Source organism: Manis javanica, chromosome 4, assembly GCF_040802235.1.
Source record: "Manis javanica isolate MJ-LG chromosome 4, MJ_LKY, whole genome shotgun sequence".
In the NCBI taxonomy this organism is placed as follows: domain Eukaryota; kingdom Metazoa; phylum Chordata; class Mammalia; order Pholidota; family Manidae; genus Manis; species Manis javanica.
This window is the reverse complement of record NC_133159.1, coordinates 88,541,582-88,558,873: the sequence shown is the minus strand read 5'-3', so window position 1 is coordinate 88,558,873 and position 17,292 is coordinate 88,541,582. Positions and strand designations below refer to the sequence as shown.

The window sequence follows — 17,292 nt, the reverse complement described above, 5'->3', positions numbered from 1 at the left end:
CTGTGGACCCGGAAGTGGGTCCTCACCAGACACAGAATCCGCTGGCACCTTGATCTCAGACTTCTTAGCTATCAGAACTGAGAAGTAAGTTTCTCTTGTTTATAAGCCACCCTGTCTTTGGTAGTTTTGTTTTAATAGCCCAAACAGACTAAGATAATATTTTTTCTTTCAAAATTATTATTTGGAAAGAAAATTATCGTAATTCCCTATCAATGAAACCAAAACAGATTATTCCTGTCCTATTTGAAGTTACATGCACATAGCTTCTTATATTTGCAAATAAAGTGTCCTTGACCCTAAATTTGGCTTATTACTACTTCTTTTATGTAGTGATAGAAAGACATATATTGGCACGTCTATACCAGATAGCTGTGTATCATTCCTAAAATGTCACTTTAGAGAGTCAAAAGTCAGTTTGTACCAAATTTGTCAATGTAGCAAAATTTTCTCTGGATTCTACTGCCATTATAATTTACTTGTATATGGAGGAATAATGATTCTAAGATTTGTTATATAAATATTGATTTCTCTACACATGTTCTTGAATTTATTTTTCTCATTTAACAAACATTGCTTATAGTTAAGTCTTTTTAGAAAAATAGTTTTAAAATAGTTTCAGGATAGTATGGAGAAAGAGAATACACAATATCTTTCTAAAAGAGCTTCCAGAGCAGTTGAGTAGTCCAAAACTAAAACTAAATCAAAAGTACTAAATACATATATATGTGTGTATATATATATATTTGTATATTATATATATATATATATATATAATGTGTATATGACATATATCCTATATAAAGGAGATTTATTGTAAGGAATTGGCTTGCATGGTTATAGAGGCTGAAAAGTCCCCTTATTTGCCTTCTGCAAACTGGAGACTCAAGTGGTATAATTCAGTTGGAATCAAAACCAGGGGAGCCATCAGTGTAAACCCCAGTCCAAGAGCAATAGAAGATGAGATGAGATGAGATGAGATGAGATGAGATGAGATGAGATGAGATGAGATGAGATGAGATGGGATGAGATGAGATGAGATGAGATGAGATTGGATGTTGCAGCCAAGTGCTTACATTATCATGAAGCGGGGGACTGGGATATGTAAGAAAATGCAATGCAGAGCAGCACTTCTTCAAATGCTTGCTTAGACAACTCTCCCTTTCTTAGACACTTGTCATTTATAAAGACTGCTAACAGTCTCTTTTCTCCTATTTCCATGTGTTGTCCTCTAATCTATTTCTACTACTAGTGCCCTGGCATTCTCCCTTAAAATATGTAATTTCTCCCATCCTCATTGCTCTTCTTGCAAAAACACTCAACCTTTTATCCTTGTGCTAGCCTTTCAGATTGTGAGGAATAAAATTCTCACAATCTTGAGGAATACAAGATGCTCACATTACAAAATTCTCACAATCTTAAGGGATACAAGATTCAGGAAAATGTGTTAGTAATAGATTCAGAATGTAAAGGGACCCAAAAGTGTCCACAAACTATGAGAATATAAAGCTTGATAGCATTCCTTATGAATATTCCGCAGGAATATTGAGAAAGACTGGGGTGGTGAAGATATAACCAGGTTTTTACTAAATAGCAACAAGTATCTTTTCTGTTCTGTACTCAGAGACTAAATAAGCCACCATATATTTGTTCAGAACACTATAATATCCATCACCAAATCTCTAGATCATGTTTACATTTCATTTAGTTATTTATGAGCTAGAAAGGTGTGTGTATTCCAAACAGTTCTGATCATTACAGTATAAAATTTTAAGTTATCACCTCAAATAAAGATCTATTTAAGACAGTACTAAAGAATGTAGATTTTGCCAAAAAAAATCACTTTCTGTAAGAAATAACAATTTGATTCCAAAGTAAGGTGCCTGATTTCCTAAGCAATTAATTGACTAATTAATAGACTTTCCTTTCTGTGCTGGAATATGAGCAATGTTTTAGGATTTAGGCCAATGTCCCAGTCAAATATTTATAAACTCACTATTTATGCATATGATATTTTTGAGGGTAACTCATGACACTACTTTTGCTGTTATATATCTGCAGCATAATATGAATGTGTTTATATATGAAATACAAAATTTATTTGTAACCCAATGATTTGAAATCCTTATGTTAATTCCTTCCATTCTTAGCCATTCATCAAAACTTACCCAGCCATCCTGCTTCAGAATTACTTGGTATAATAACAAGAAAAGACAGTAGGGACTACAGGAAGTAGTGTTGGTTGGTTGTCAATGTCAAAGGTCATGTGAGGTTAGATACAATCCATTCAGGATCCTTATCATCATGAGATGGTAATGAGATCTGAATTTAATGGGACCTGAATCAGCAGAACCAATCCTTCATAAGTTTTTAGCGCTGATTTAATTAAATATTCCAATGAACTGCGTATCATGAAATATGTCAAACTTGGTCTTGCTTGTCCACATCTCAAAAATCTAGTTTCATGAGTGGTGTCAGTGTTCAGTCTTCCTTCCAGGTTTTAAGAACCCCCTGGTATTGCCAGTAGCATCCTGAGGGGCTGGTCCCAGCTGGGGACTCAGGATTATAGTGACTCATATATAAAGTTCCAATGCTTTAAAACAAAGGACAAAATCACTTAAACAAGCTCTTTTGTATTTTAAAGCAGAACTAAAGTGCACAATTAAAATAAGCATCAGCAAAAACATATGGAGCTTAATAAGAAGAGGAAACCAAGACATTGAAGGTAGAATGAAGGTTTTTGCTCTCAAGGAATTTATAGTCTAGAAGGAACTATTTATCTAAGGCTTGATACATCTTCTACTACCAAGTTTTTAAGTTAAATTAGAAGTTCTCATTTAGTAATTATAACTTTCAAGATATCCCATGCATTTATAAAATGCTGATGCAATTATGATTCTATTTCTTCTCTTTAACATATTGAATGTCTTTTTTTTTCCTTCTTTGAAAGTAGAAAATGACTTGAAGCTAATGTCAGTAGTGTTTTATTCTCTTTGCAAAAGCATAGATAGTTATAAAATGATTTTAAAATCCTAGGTTAGCATCGGGGTAAAAACAACTATCTTCATTTATCTTTAAAAACAGGATTTTTCTATTTCTTAGAGTTATACTCAAATATGTAATTTTTAAATTAGATTAATAGATTTTTTTATGGCTATACATATGGTCACTAACTTTTCCTTATTTTATGGTCTGTAGTACTGGGATCTCATTCATTTTAATAGTTAATCTATAAGTAAATAATATGCCTACTATAAAATACAAAAAATATGTATCAAAACTCATTACTTATAAGGAAAGAATTAGTAAAGAGAACAGGTGAGAAAACAAAATGTTTTTACTAATCTGTTTCTGTATTACTAGTTTGAACTTTGAATGTCCCTAACGTCATCCTTAAAACCATTAAAACTGCCATATTCTTAGCTCATGAAGATGTTATGAAAACTACTAAAAAACCCATTAAGTATTTCAAATAAATAAGTTTTCATTATAGTGACAAAGGTATTTGCTGTCAAAAGGATACCTTCATATTAAATATTGCCTATTTTGCAACCATTAAAATGCATATGTGATTTTCCATTCTTTACAGATTAGATGTAAAAACTTGAAATAGGATTTATTGTTTGTCCAGCATTTGAATGTGCAATAATTTGACCATACCAGTATTGGCAGAAAACAGAAAACATAACATTGGTAGGGTTTTTAAACACCGAGACTCTGCAAAACAAATTAAGTTGGAGTTATTCATCACAGATGTTTTAAAAATCAGATCCATTTTGATACTTAACCATATTTACCAGCTTTAAATCTTGTATTTGGCATTTGTTGTGGCATCAAGAGAATGTGGAACACTGTCATATAAAAATAACAAAAATATTGCATATAATTCAGAAATCTGTTTTGTGTAAGTGAGTCTTCAGATTTCTAAAGCTCATGCATTTGGTTTCAGAACTAAAAGAATTGGTACAAATGGTAGAGGCACAAAACAGATTACATATGGTTGTCTGGAAATAATATTCATGTTAAGTCAAAAATACTGACAAATGCCATTGGGATAGATCAATCTGTGAAGACATGGCAGAAGTAGAAAAGAGGATTTAATTATTTAGAAAGTGTAGTGATATATTTGGTCATCTCATTGTCTTTTACCATTTATATTATGAAGTTATGTTTCAAAGGAAAACTACTTGCTTATTCTTATTTTACCACCAAAATTAATTTAAAATAGTATTTGTAAAATTGCTGTGAGTAAATTTTTGAGTAAATAATCCCTTCAAAGAAGCTAAAATTCTTACCTTCAGCAACCTTACTTTTTTAGGGAACAGTCAGTGTGAATTAAGATAATTACTACTACAGTGATAGTTGGGGCACCATATGTTGGAAACACCAGTGAAACATCATTGGGATAAATTATTGGTGTGGGACTTGGTTTGGCCATGACATGTGGGTCACTAAAATGTTTAAAATCCCATCTTCTACTTCTCTTGATAGAGAGGTTGATGTCCTATACTACTTTGTAAAAAATCTTATATTTTTGCTGGTATATGGAAGCTTAGTAAATACCAAATCCATTCAATTAAGAAGAAAGAAGATACAGAGAGTAAAAATACCTTGACAAAGGCCCAAAAAATATCTAAGTTTTTATCCTGAGTCATTCTGTTCTCTACTATTTTCTACCTTTGGGCAATATAAAAAATAATTGTCATAGCTTCCTGAGTGTATAGCTAACTAAAGGGTATTCTTAAGAAACATGTGTGTGAATGAACAAGGCTACCTAGCATCCTTGCTTCTTTGGGGTTTATTAAGATTTGATTTTCCTTTAGGTTCTTTTCAACAGGATGGTTCTGTCACCTCTGAGTGGGCTCCTTCAACACTCTAACTAACCAAACTTTTCATCTGAAGATTCTATTTTATCATGGAAACTGGGCTAAATTTGGATTCATCTGAAGTTCCCTAAGTTATTTCACAGTGAAATTGCCAAGAAATACCCAGTCATCACTGTGAGGTGCTTGAAAGCTAGACTAGACTATGGAAATAAACTTCTCTGTCCCCTCCCCACCTCCACTTTCTACAATACAATGGCCCATCTGTGAGGTAAAAGGGACTCACTCCATTTTTAAACATAGACTAATTTTTAACCACTCATGCATTAGAAACACTGTAAACTAAATGTCAAACTGCTTAGTCACTTCTGTCTTAAAATAATTTACCTAAGTTCAGAAAAGGGCAAGAAAGACTGACCATTAGGCACAGTAAGCGAGGGATTGCATTTGACAGCAATTTTCTTTTAAACATTTAAAATATCTCTGATGTATGCAAGAGTTTCCTACTGTTGTAATAATTTCTCATTTGAGAACTCTAGTTTGATGCAATTTTAGTTTTAGTAAAGTGATTGGAGAAAATATATTTACATAGAAATAGAAACAGATAGAGGAAGGATAAAACATTAGTATAAGAGGAATGAATGCCAAAAAAATTAAAAGATGATACATCTTTTCTAAAATCTTGCTACTTAATCTATTTCTTCTTTCTCCTGATGCTACCTCTAGTATTTTATGTCTTTTATAGAATTGTCTTTACCTCCACTACTATTACTATTTGTGCTTGGGCATTCAATGATGGACAAGATTTCTTCAGTCCAAATTTGGTTATTGGGGTCTCAATATTTAAAACATTAGTTCTGAATCTGTATCCCTGATTCTTAGAGGCTTGTGAAGATATTAAAGGAGAAAGATCTATGAGCTTTTCACAATGTTTTCCATGAACTCTGATGATTGTCGAGGACATTTCAGTTCTCCTAATCTTATCTCCCAATGAGTTATTGAATGATCTGTTTTTCTGAGAAGCCAATAAGGACAAATGGTCAACTTAAAATATCATTGCAAAGAAAGTGACTATCATTTTCTTTAAACTGCATCCATTTTGTTTTTAAAAGTCTTTCAATCAGAATGAATTCTGCAAAGCTGAACAAATACCTTTAAATATTGTTTTTTAATGTGACAGAATAGGAAATGTCATATAGCTAATTGTGTCCAAATTAAAGACCTAGATCAGGAAAACTATCATATCTATTACATTTTGAATCTATGTATAAACAGCAAGGACTGGCTCAAAGGTGGCCTAGGAAGTTACCCCATGCAAAGCTGAAGACAGTCAGGTGGGAGTCTTCTAGCTTCTTTCTACTCTCTTTGTTGTTTAGTGTTACCCTTTATTGTACTGAATTCATCTGTAAATCTCTGGGTAGATTCCTTTGAAGCTCTAGATGTGGCAGCTACTACAGGGTAGAGGTGTTGGACATAATTATTCCTTACTAGTAATCTACTGTATTTCCTTCCAGAGGTATTAATTCAGACCCAGTTTATGCCTAGCTGGGCCATGGCCAGAGAATTCAGACCACAGAGTACAGAGAGCAAAGGTAGTAATAACCCTATTCACCCAAGACACTTTACCTGAAAAGACCCTTTCAGCCACAATGAGAAGGCCTGAGATATGACCAGAAGGCAGGGTTTACTAGGCTGACTATGTAATTTCTCCCCTTCTAGAACAGTATCAGCCAATGGAATTCTCAGTAGATCAGGAGAGCTATTGAGAAACAATTTGGAATACCATTTCTGCATGTTGCTGCAAGCCCTCTAACTCTCTAGCTACCGAGTTGATTTAGGATTCTGGCAGCTTCACAAATAAGTATTTCTAAACTTTGTATTGATTTCATTATTTTATATTTAAGAGAAGACCTATAAGATTAGTTTAAAAAATATACAAAGAAGGGACAGAAAAATCAGGTTTCATAAGGATAGAAACTGAAAATACACACAAATTTTTCATTTTGAGAAGATGAAGGATAATAAAGATGGTAAACTGACTTATATTCCCACTGTTAGGTAATTTTGTATTCTATGTTCAAACACATTGTATTTAATTACTGTATTAAATTAACAACTTGAGGTTGGAATCTGAAAAGCTAGTTGGTGATTTCTTTGCAGCTGATATAAGGCATCACAAACATTCTGCCCATAGCATTACTAATATAAGGTTTTTTTTTATAACCTGTTGTTTAAGAGGTAAATAAATGTCTTGCCATGGGAATGGTTTTGTCACACAGAGTAACAGTCATGTTTAGGGTATTTTTTAGTTGCTTTTCTCATTTTATATGCCACATATATGTTGTTAAATAATTCCATCTTGGACCTCAGTTTAGTTTCTGAACACCTTTCATTTTTTAAGCCACATAAATAGACTATCTGATTAATCTGATGGGTCATGAGGTATATTTTGATAACTAACAGAAAAGTGGATTCCTAAAGATTAATGGACATATGTGCTTCATAAACTTACTTGAGAACCCGTAAGCACGGAAATGTCTGAAATACTCAGCATGCGTCCTGGCCAAAGCTTCCAGTCTTTGTCAATAGGAAAATGCATTCATTCATTCACTCAACACACCTCTACTGAGTGTGTGCTGGCTCCTTGTTGGTCTCTGATCCAGATACTTTTTGAGAGAAACATCTTAGTAAATATTAATGAACAAAGGAGGCAACAGGAGGGAATAATGTAAATGTGGGAAAAAAGTGGCCAGAAAATCCATACTCCAGGTATAAGTGAATTACTTTGTAAAGGGTAAGTATAAGGAATTTAGAGACCTGCCTTTTCTCCTTATTTTCACTGTGAGTGACGGCGTTTTAGCTCCTGAGGCCCTGTAGAGGGGTTGTGGGCCTAGGCGCGTGGAGATCTCCGCTGGGGTGCTTCCCTCTTCGTTTTTTCCTCCCCTTCTGCCCCCTCATCCGGGATCAGGTCAGAATCAACTGGAAAATTAAATTACTCACCCCCTTAATGTCAGCTCCTATACATTTCTTTCTTCTCCTGCCTCAAAGAAAGGAGCCTCTGAATGCAGCTAGTGCAGAACTGAAACATTTAAGAAAGAAAGCTGTCAGTTTCAGATCTCCAAGGGCAGCTTCCTTAGAAGATCATGGGGTTTTGACCTCTTGATCCTTCATCCCACCTTCATCCCTGTCTTCTAATTCTCAGTTTAAAAAAGGAATAAAAATACTTTCGGAGTAGGCAGAGCATTGAATCTGCTGGTTCCACGTCTGCTCTAAGAAGCAGATTTTTGCACAAGAATACGGTTAGGGCTGCCAGCCCAGAGCTCCAGCGGTGCGGATCAGACCCTGGGCCCTCCCCTCCCCTCCCCCGCCGACGAACGAGAAGCTAACAGGCGGGTGCGAGTAGACAAGTAGCTGTTTTCATTGAATACAGAAGCTCCTTGAAAACTGTGGGCTCCGGGACTCTCCTGCAATTCCTTTCATTCCCAAAGTGCTGTAGCCAAGCACGCGTCCCGCGTAACGCCCTCCCACTTTTTTTCTCGGGGGTTTGGGTAGGAGACGAGGGAGGAGAGAAGTGGGGTGGTGGGCTGGGCTTGCCGGGAGTCGGGATTCCGGGGCCGAGGGAGAGGGGGGCGGGCTCGGGGCTGCCCGAGAGGAGTGTGATTGGGCCCGACCCTCGGCCGGCTTGTCAGTTTCGCCGGGGTGCGGGGGGCGCGGGAGCCGAGTGGGCGGGGGAGGGGGCTGCCCGGAGCCGAGCGTCCGGCCCACTGCCTGCCTGCAGCCTTTAGGGGCGCGCAGTCCGCCCAGGTTTTAGGTTGAAGCCCCTCATCTGCTCTCAGTCTGAAGGATAAACCCGCAGAGGACGGATCGGAGGGTCCCGGCCGGCGGGGCCAACCGAGAGGGAGAGGAGGGGGCGAGACGCAGGAAGGAAGCAAACCATCACACTTGAAAGAAAAAGCCCTTTGACTTTTTCCCACTCGCCCTCCCCAATGGCTGTGTAGCAAACATCCCCGACGATACCTTGGGAGGGACGAAGTCGGTCTGCCGCCGCAATTTCGTGGGTTGAGTTCACGGTTGTGAGTGCGGGGCTCGGAGATGGAGCTGTGGTCCTCTAGGTGGAAAACGAAACGGTGGCTCTGGGATTTCACCGTAACAACCCTCGCATTGACTTTCCTCTTCCAGGCTAGAGAGGTCAGAGGAGGTAAGAGAAAACGTGGGTTTGGGGAGGTGTGGGATTGCCGTCGGTCTTTCTCATTTCTGTGTCCCTCCCCCTCTTTATCCTTCATGACCCCCGCAAAAACAAACAAACAAACAAAAAAACCCCCCACAGTTCTCTTAAATAAAATCCAGACTGTAGCTGCGACCAGGTTGGACGTGAAGACTGAAGGGAGAGATGAATGTAGGCGGGACAGTAATGGGAGAAGAGGTAGCAGGGAAAAGGATCTGTCAGGCACAGAGCTGCCGAAATGCCCTTCACCACTTTCCAGCGTCTTTGAAAAGAGGAAAAATATTACCCTGGGCTCAAAGGCAGTTGTACAAAGCTTTTAAGAATAATCCTCAAGCTGCCCTTTGAACGCATCTTCTGGTTTCTTCAGTCTAATGGAAATATCTTTTTAAGGGTGAGCTGAGGAGAAAATATAGTGAGGTTTAAATGAACCTTGATAAAGTTCTTTGTGTGGAACAAAGTGACAAAGTATCTCTTACTTTTAGGGATATAAGAGAAAGCAGGGGATGAATCTAGAAGACTGAGAACACTGTGTGTGTGTGGCGTTTTGAATAGATTTTAAGTGAGAAAAAGTTGACAGATTACAATGAACGGTTGAAGACAGGGAGAACGCCTTTCCCTGAACTGCAGTCCCCCCACCCCCACTGTGACCCCTCCCTTCTTCTTGCAGGTTGGACGTGCACTTCTCTTGCAGGTTGATAAGTCGCCCATCAAACGGGGGAGGGGAGGGAAAACGGGCCCTGGGAGGAAGGGGAGGGGGCGTGGAACGGGTGGGAGGAGAGAGGTAAGGAAAAGTTCCGACGTGGCACCGCCAAATATTCAATGACCAGACCTGCTGGGAAGACTGCAGCCCTGTCAGTACCCGGGGAGGGAGAGCGACTTCTCTCCTCCCTCCGCCGCCACCCTCTTTTTCCTCCGCCCTTTCCCGCAAAGGCCTCTGGCTGCGGCAGTCCGTTAGGGACTGTGGACTCGGCTGGCGGGCAAACGCGTTTGGACTTCAGGGAACTTAATAGCTTAGAGTAGAAAAGCAAGCGTTGTCAGGAGTGCACAGAGAAGTGGGGCGTAGGAGGGAGGGTGGCGAGAACTGCCTGAGAGAGAAAGAAATTGTTAACCCCCAAAGGCGCAAACTTTAGCAGAAACCTGAGTCTGGCCCTGGTAGATGCCAAGATCTGAGTTCTCCCTGGTGGGAGTTGGCGCTCCCGGAGGCCGAACTCTGCGAAACCAGGTCTGTATTGCTTCCCTGCGCCTAGTGGCGTTCACCTCCCAGAGTATCAGGCAGTTGGCTGGGTTCTTCCTCAGTGCCACTTTTCCTTGTGAATACAGTCAGAGCCTCATTGCGACTAATCTGAATTTTGAAATAAGTTATTCTGATTATGTTGATTCACTCATTTTAATTTTTCAAGGATAAATAGAGTTTTTGAAAGTGGAATCCATCAAAAGTTAGCACTTTACCTTTGGTACTTGGTCACCAGCTGGGTTAGTCAGTTATGTCAGCAGTTCTGCCCTCTGCTGGTTTTATTATATGGGATTCAAGCATCTGCCTTAAATGGTGCCTCTGAAAATCCTTCTAACTACAGTGATGCTGGAAAATGACACTGGATTAAGTAATGTACTATCTCTTTTTTAACTTGTCACACACACAAGTAGACAGCAGTGCCATAAGGGCAGCTATTTATTTGGAAATACAGAAACTAAGACTTTTTTTGATGAAGACAGGTGAATTATAAACTCAAGAGACACAATTATAGGCCTTCATTGATTATTTCCCTGAAGATATTTATGTTTCTTTTCCACATTGGGCCTTTCTAAGGATATCAGAAAGATCAAGTTTCTAAACTAATGCATAATTTTCTCTTTTCAATCTAGTCACATACCTGAAACACTTAAACATCTCAGTGTCACATCAAATAAGTGGTAGGAAAAGAACATTCCTTATTATAAAAGCCAGTAATGTGAGAAACTGTTTCTAAACTAATGCATAATTTTCTCTTTTCAATCTAGTCACATACCTGAAACACTTAAACATCTCAGTGTCACATCAAATAAGTGGTAGGAAAAGAACATTCCTTATTATAAAAGCCAGTAATGTGAGAAATAGCCAAGTTTAGGGATTATATGCTGTTTATGTTTTTTCATTTTTTGGTGAAATGTCTTGGAAGTTGTATGAGTGTTTGGCTACTCATATTCTAACATTTGGTATTCTTGCCACCAACTTGCTAGGAGCTTATTCGTGTGAAAGCTACATATTTACTTAAACCTACTCTTGAAGGCATTCTTGCTGCTTAATAAACTTCAAAAAGGAAATAATACTTTATTAATCTTAAAAAAAACACTGCCCTGAATCATCACATAAGGGAAAAATAAATCCAGCATTTACTTCTTAAGCTAGCCTTTAGAACTACATCTGAAGTAACAATGAGTAGGATTTTATTCCAGTTTCTAGGTAAAGGTATTATATACTGACATAATGCTATTATTTATCAATTCCACTGGTGTGATCTTGTTGCTGAATCAAAAGATATTTTTAAAAAGCCCATTTTCATCCAAAATTTGTATTTCTTGGATTAAAAACATTAAAGCCTTAAAAAGTTCTGGGTTCATAATAAGTTAGACTCTAAAGAAAATGCAGTTAGTATCCTGAAGCATAAACTTACAGAGTAAAGTTCTTGGAGTGAATAGATTAAAAGAAAATTTATGATCTCACACAAGTCATATTGTTTTATTTTGCAAATCCAAACTCTATGACTTGGTAATCGTTAACATGCCTGTTCAAAGTATTTAGTATTTATTTTAACTTATAAAATAGTAAGTTTACTATTATAATATAAAAATTTGCATTGACTTCAATTTTATGTTTCATGTATTTACCTATGGTTAACATAAATGTTTTGTCTTAGGGATTTGTGGATTTCTTTTCCATTTCATCCACCATTTATTATACACAGAACTTCAGATTTACCTGGAATCTATAGTGACTACATTGTGTGTTGATGTAAGAGCTTTAAAACTAATTTAAGCTATAATTAAAATAAAACTGATATTTAACTAAATCATTTTTTACTAATTTAAATGGTATTCAGTCTTTGCTGTTTAAGCCAATACTGTGTCTTGCAAAAAGTTGATTAATTGTATGAGGAACTTTCAAAGCTTGTCAGCAATTGGTAGTGAGTTCTGCTGGAGTGTTGTTTTGAGTGCCCAGGATCAGCAGGTGAAATGGTGCTGGCTTTCAGAGTATGTGCTAATCCAACTTTACAAAGAGTTCAAGTTTGCCCCTGTGGTTACTTAGTCAGAAATCAGAAGATCAAATATATTTCTGATAATAGAGGCAGTGTCTGCTGGGATTATTAATATTATTTTTTTATTTGTTTTTTTAAATAAAAGCTTACAAAATCTTTAATAGAGAAACAATAAAAAAATAGGCATTTTATGAGAAGCATCTTCCTGCACGTTTTATGCAGAAAGTCTCAGTTTAGGTGGCACATATATCTATTCAGTTATTTATAGACACTGTCACAAAATTGTGTTAGTTTTGCAAGTAAGCTTATTAATATGTTAAAGTGAGAATTTACTTCATAATACTGAACTGGACATCTGCTTTATAAAAATTACTCTTTAAGAAATATTCTCATAGTTTTAAACAAAATTATGAAGTTGTAAAATGGTCAATTATAAATCTAGATAGTATGATTGCTTATAATGTATTGAATTAATTTTGTTACTTTCTGTATTTGCCTTAGTTGAGGAGCACATTAATCAAATTGAGCTATCCATAAAATATAGCAAGTCAAACATAAACTCTTTCTCAGATTTGTGGATAGGACTTGTGACAAAGAAAAATTTAACTAGTCACCTTTTTTTTTCTAAAAATTTACTTATTTTCTGAGACAAATTCTCCTCATTCTGATAATTTATTGGAGTGCTACCTATTTAATGATAATGAATAGACTCAAATCAAGCCTCATTGTGAGTGTCTGTTTAATTAAAAGCTGATTTTTCCAAAGGAAGAAAAAAAGGTGTTTAGATATTTAAGTGAATGCTGGACATGGAAAATTATAGAAATTTCTTCTCTATATTACCTTCTCACTTCACTAATAAAGAAGCTAAGGCACAGAAAAGTTGCTTGCTGAATGAATACTCTTCCCCATAAAAGCAAAAAAAAAATTCTTAAATTATTAAGGTTTCTCTAAATGAGTAGGGTGGAGATCTGCACTACTGATAACTATCTTTAATAGTATTCTGACTATGGAATGACAAATATTTCTTAAATGTATGTGCTGCAGTTTAGTGAGAAGATGAAGTAAGTGAAAGTGATTTAAGGAAAATCAGGTAGGTAATAGAGCTGAAGAATGCATTTAAAAATTCCTCAATTTCCAAAGTTTAGAGAAAGATAATTTTTTATCATTTGCATTGTTAGTATGCCTAAATATGTAATTCTATAAGATTTATTTGTATCAGGGTAGAAAACATAATAGTTTATAATTTTTGATTTTTAAAGTATTTGTTACTGGAAAGATTTTTGTACCCTCTCTGAAGTTGTTAATGGAGGACCAGACACCACTTTGAATTTTTAAAACTTTAATAATATTATATATTTATTTCAGATAGGGCAAACAATGTTAATTTCCTATGATTTTCCTGATTTTAGATTGGATGATACACATTTTATTCACATACATACATATATGTGTATAATTATATGGCTTTTATTCATAAGTCAGGTAATGAATTGATTATTAGTTGGTATGGGTAGTTTACTTAGTAGATAATCTTTTTCTAAACAAGTGGTCAACTTTGAAAAAAAATAGAACACTTAGTAGTAGAAATTCTAATTAAATTTTCTCTTTTGGATTGTCAAAGCATCTGAAACACCTTTTACCTCAGGAGTAAATGGACAGTTAATCTATAGAGAAGTATGCACTTTTAATGGGCTACCATGATATTTCTTGTGCTGGCAACAACTATGGTAGAGCTAGTATTTCTACCAAATTAAGTGTTTTCCTGTCTTTAGGGAAAAGCAGTACATGTTTTTAGGGTCCTAAAGAAGATACTGTGGAAGCTAATATTTATACTCATGATTAACTCTTAACAATTTTTATAAGCATAGAGCTTTATAAATACTGAGTCATCATTTTATATCATTTTAAATATATACTTAGGTATTCAAAAGCCACAATTCTATTGTATTCTAAATATACTCTTCTTTCCTCTCTACCTTGGGTGAAACAATTAAAGGCAGTTGGTGTAATCATTAGGAAGTCAAGGCAAAGCAGAGTGGGAGTGACAGCTGATCTGCATTTCTGCTCTTACTCCTCCACTTCCCTCATTTAATCCCGGGGAATGTGACCTGGGCTGGGAGTGTTGAGAGGCAACCAAACTTTTTTTTTTTGACCATTGAATTTTGTTCCTTAGCAAAGAAGAAAGAGAGGTATGCACAGCTGCTATTAAAAAGTTGCAGGGTTCCCTAAATTAAAAGTTGAAGAGTCAACTTTAAAAGCAGATTTCAGTGCAGCTTTTAGTATACTATACTAACTAGACTTCCCTACCTTTGGACTTTCATCTTCTAATTTCTCTTACAGTTTAATTCAGGACCTAAAATTTTGTTGTTGTTCCATTTTAAACTGCCTTCTATGTTATAGTGCATCTAATATATTTATTTCTTCTTTCAAAACCCTGATATGATTCTATTTTTATAGGTAACCTTTTTTTTTCAGTTCTGTCAGAACTCAACACAAATAATTCTAGTTGGTAGAGAAGATGAAAGTCAAATTTTAAAGCGATTTAGTGTAATATCTATCAGTTGCAGTAGTTGGCCTACTACTCACTTGGCTAGTGGTTCCTTAGACACTGGCTGATCACCAGACCTACTGTTATCTGGTAAAATAAACTCTGCTTGCTGCGCATGGAATTAGAGACACTGCTATTAATTTAGGAGAAAGAACTCAGAGAAAAGAAAGGTTATCATATTTCAGAGTAAGAGACCAGCTAAATAAGACTTGGCAATTGAGAACTAAAACAAACCTGTGTAAAAGTGCTTCAGCACAATCAACTTTTGCAATCCCCTCAAACCTTTTTTTTCGTTAAAAAGCATTTCTTTTTTATTTTAAACAAATTTAATTCCTCTTGAATGGCCCTGTGCTGTACAGTTAAATGAAGGTCCCTATTCATAGTTCTTGAGCACCTACAGTGTCAGTAGAAGCTTCCTTCCTCCGTCTGACTGGTAAACTGACATCAGGCTTAAAGGAGTGAACCTTAGTGAACCTTAGACCTTGTGAGGTAGTTGGCTTTCCTTCCTCACTTTTCACAACTTCCCAAAAGGATGGCTGCCAGAAAAAGCAGTAGTTGCCTTCCTGACAAAGGTAGTAGGAAGCTCTGGTGCATTTTTGTGCTCTGCGCTCTCAGATAGCTCTGCAGAGGACAAGCCCATAACTGTTCAGTGGTGTTCTCCCTGACTCCTGTCTTTAGACTGGAGTCTAACAGTGGAACACTTATCTATTACTTGCTGTCACTCTTCCTCTTGAACGCTGATAAGTCTTCAAAATACTTCATTGGTTTTGTGGATAAATGCTTTCTCCAACTGACTCAGCACAGTAGGATGCAGTGTCTCTGTATGTTCAGACTCATGACCAGCTGTTTCCCAACTGCTATAACCCCACTACCATGCACACTGCCCTTCAGCCATGTTAAACCTCTTGTCTGTATTCTCCCCTATCACTGAACACACTGTTCTCTTTCCCTGGAATACTCGTTCCCTTCTTATTCATCTAGAAAATGTCTTCTTAAACTTGAAGATTTAGCTCAAGCTTCGTATCTCCAGCAGATATGAACAAAATCTAACCCTGAATACATGCTCATTATGTACTAATTCCTGTTATAAGAACTTTTCATATAAAATTTCATTTCATTCTGATTATTTCCCTGGAAGTAAGTTAATATTAAAATCTCCATTTACCCATAAGGAAATTGAAAAAAAAAGAGAAGTTAATTATCTTGCCTGAGGTCACACGGCTACGATTTGTTAGACCCAGGATTTGATATCTTGCTCCAAGAGTTCTGGCTGTTGATCACTTAGTCCACGTTTACTGTGTTATCCCAATGATTGTACACAGACTTTCTGTATGTTTATGGTGCCCTGGGGTCTAACAGTAATACACAGGTCATTCAGCTACACCACAGTAAACAGCACATTAATTTTTTGAAAAACTTGAATGCCACCGAGGAAGAATATAAAGAAAGCCTGGTAAAAGCTGATGTTGTAACTGGTAGCTCTTCAGCCTGCACTAAAGTTCAGTGGTAGAGGTCATAACACTCTTACCATTTTATGGACAAACCTAAGCCCTAATGATGATGGAAAACCCAAAGGGGAGTTGCTGGAAGCCAGCAAATGTTACTTGTTTCCTTTGACTAAGGAGAAGTTGACAGCTGTATCTGCTGGCATTCAAGGTGCAGATTGGGGTTGGCTTGGTTTCATTAAGTAACAAAGACACTTAAATTGCTGCCTGTTCTAATCAGGATTCAGTGCTAAGAACAGTAGGTCTATACCACTTTGGGAGATTGATGTATGGGAGTTTGCTTATTACCTTTGTAAAAAAGTGTCAGACTGATTTTCTAAGAGCTATTTGGAATGTAATCAACTGGAAATATGTAACTAAAGATAATGGTTTGTAAAGAAATTATTATTTTAAAAATTACTAATTTCTATGTTAGTCTTCCCCTAGGTATTGTTGGGGGTTTATGACAGTTATATAGTTTTACATCTGTCTCCAGTGTCTACCAAGATTCTAGAATTCTCATACAATATATGATAGAGTCACTATGTGGATTATTAATTATCTTCTTAACCTTGCCCAGCAGACTGAAACTAGTTTAATATCTAGTTAACTGTGAGTGGTATGAGTGACCTCCTCATGTCCTGTTGTTAGCAGTAATTAGATCTCCCTTCATTTTTCTTTACCCATTCTCTGAAAGTTAATGAGTTGGGATTTCTCTCTAGCTTTCTTCATCTGGAAAACAGTTTTGCACATTCTTTCAGTGCCTCCAAATATTTAAAGGTACAGATCGACTATATTACCTCTGAAATATGCAGTTTGCTCTAACATAGTAATCCAAGAGAGAAAACACCCTATAAAATGCATTTTTGCTTTGACAGCAATATAAATTTTTTCATTTGTGCATCGGTGAGCAAGAAATTTAATCCAAGAATGATATTAATCAGTAAAAGTATTAATTGGGAACATTCCTGTCATGTATTCA

General features: G+C 36.5%; 1 protein-coding gene, 1 long non-coding RNA gene and 1 pseudogene across 5 annotated transcripts in view; 2 read left to right on the top strand and 1 right to left on the bottom strand.

Annotated features, from left to right (window-relative positions):
• The window catches only part of LOC140848932 (uncharacterized), a 53,363-nt gene extending 44,398 nt beyond the window's left edge, over nt 1-8,965 (bottom strand). For both annotated transcript variants that reach the window (XR_012130263.1, XR_012130264.1), the window contains exons 1-2: nt 8,838-8,965; nt 7,821-7,899 (exon numbers count right to left, since the gene is read on the bottom strand). This is a non-coding gene — a long non-coding RNA (uncharacterized lncRNA). The remainder of the gene's footprint in view (nt 1-7,820; nt 7,900-8,837) is intronic.
• The window catches only part of COL11A1 (collagen type XI alpha 1 chain), a 214,931-nt gene continuing 206,210 nt past the window's right edge, over nt 8,572-17,292 (top strand). For all 3 annotated transcript variants that reach the window (XR_012130262.1, XM_036996455.2, XM_036996454.2), the window contains exon 1: nt 8,572-9,018. Coding sequence is in view for 2 of the 3 variants with exons in the window: in XM_036996455.2 (XP_036852350.2) it covers nt 8,913-9,018 (106 nt within the window). In the remaining variant the exon portion in view is untranslated. The remainder of the gene's footprint in view (nt 9,019-17,292) is intronic.
• On the top strand, nt 15,359-16,707 carry LOC108392529 (superoxide dismutase [Mn], mitochondrial pseudogene; annotated as a pseudogene).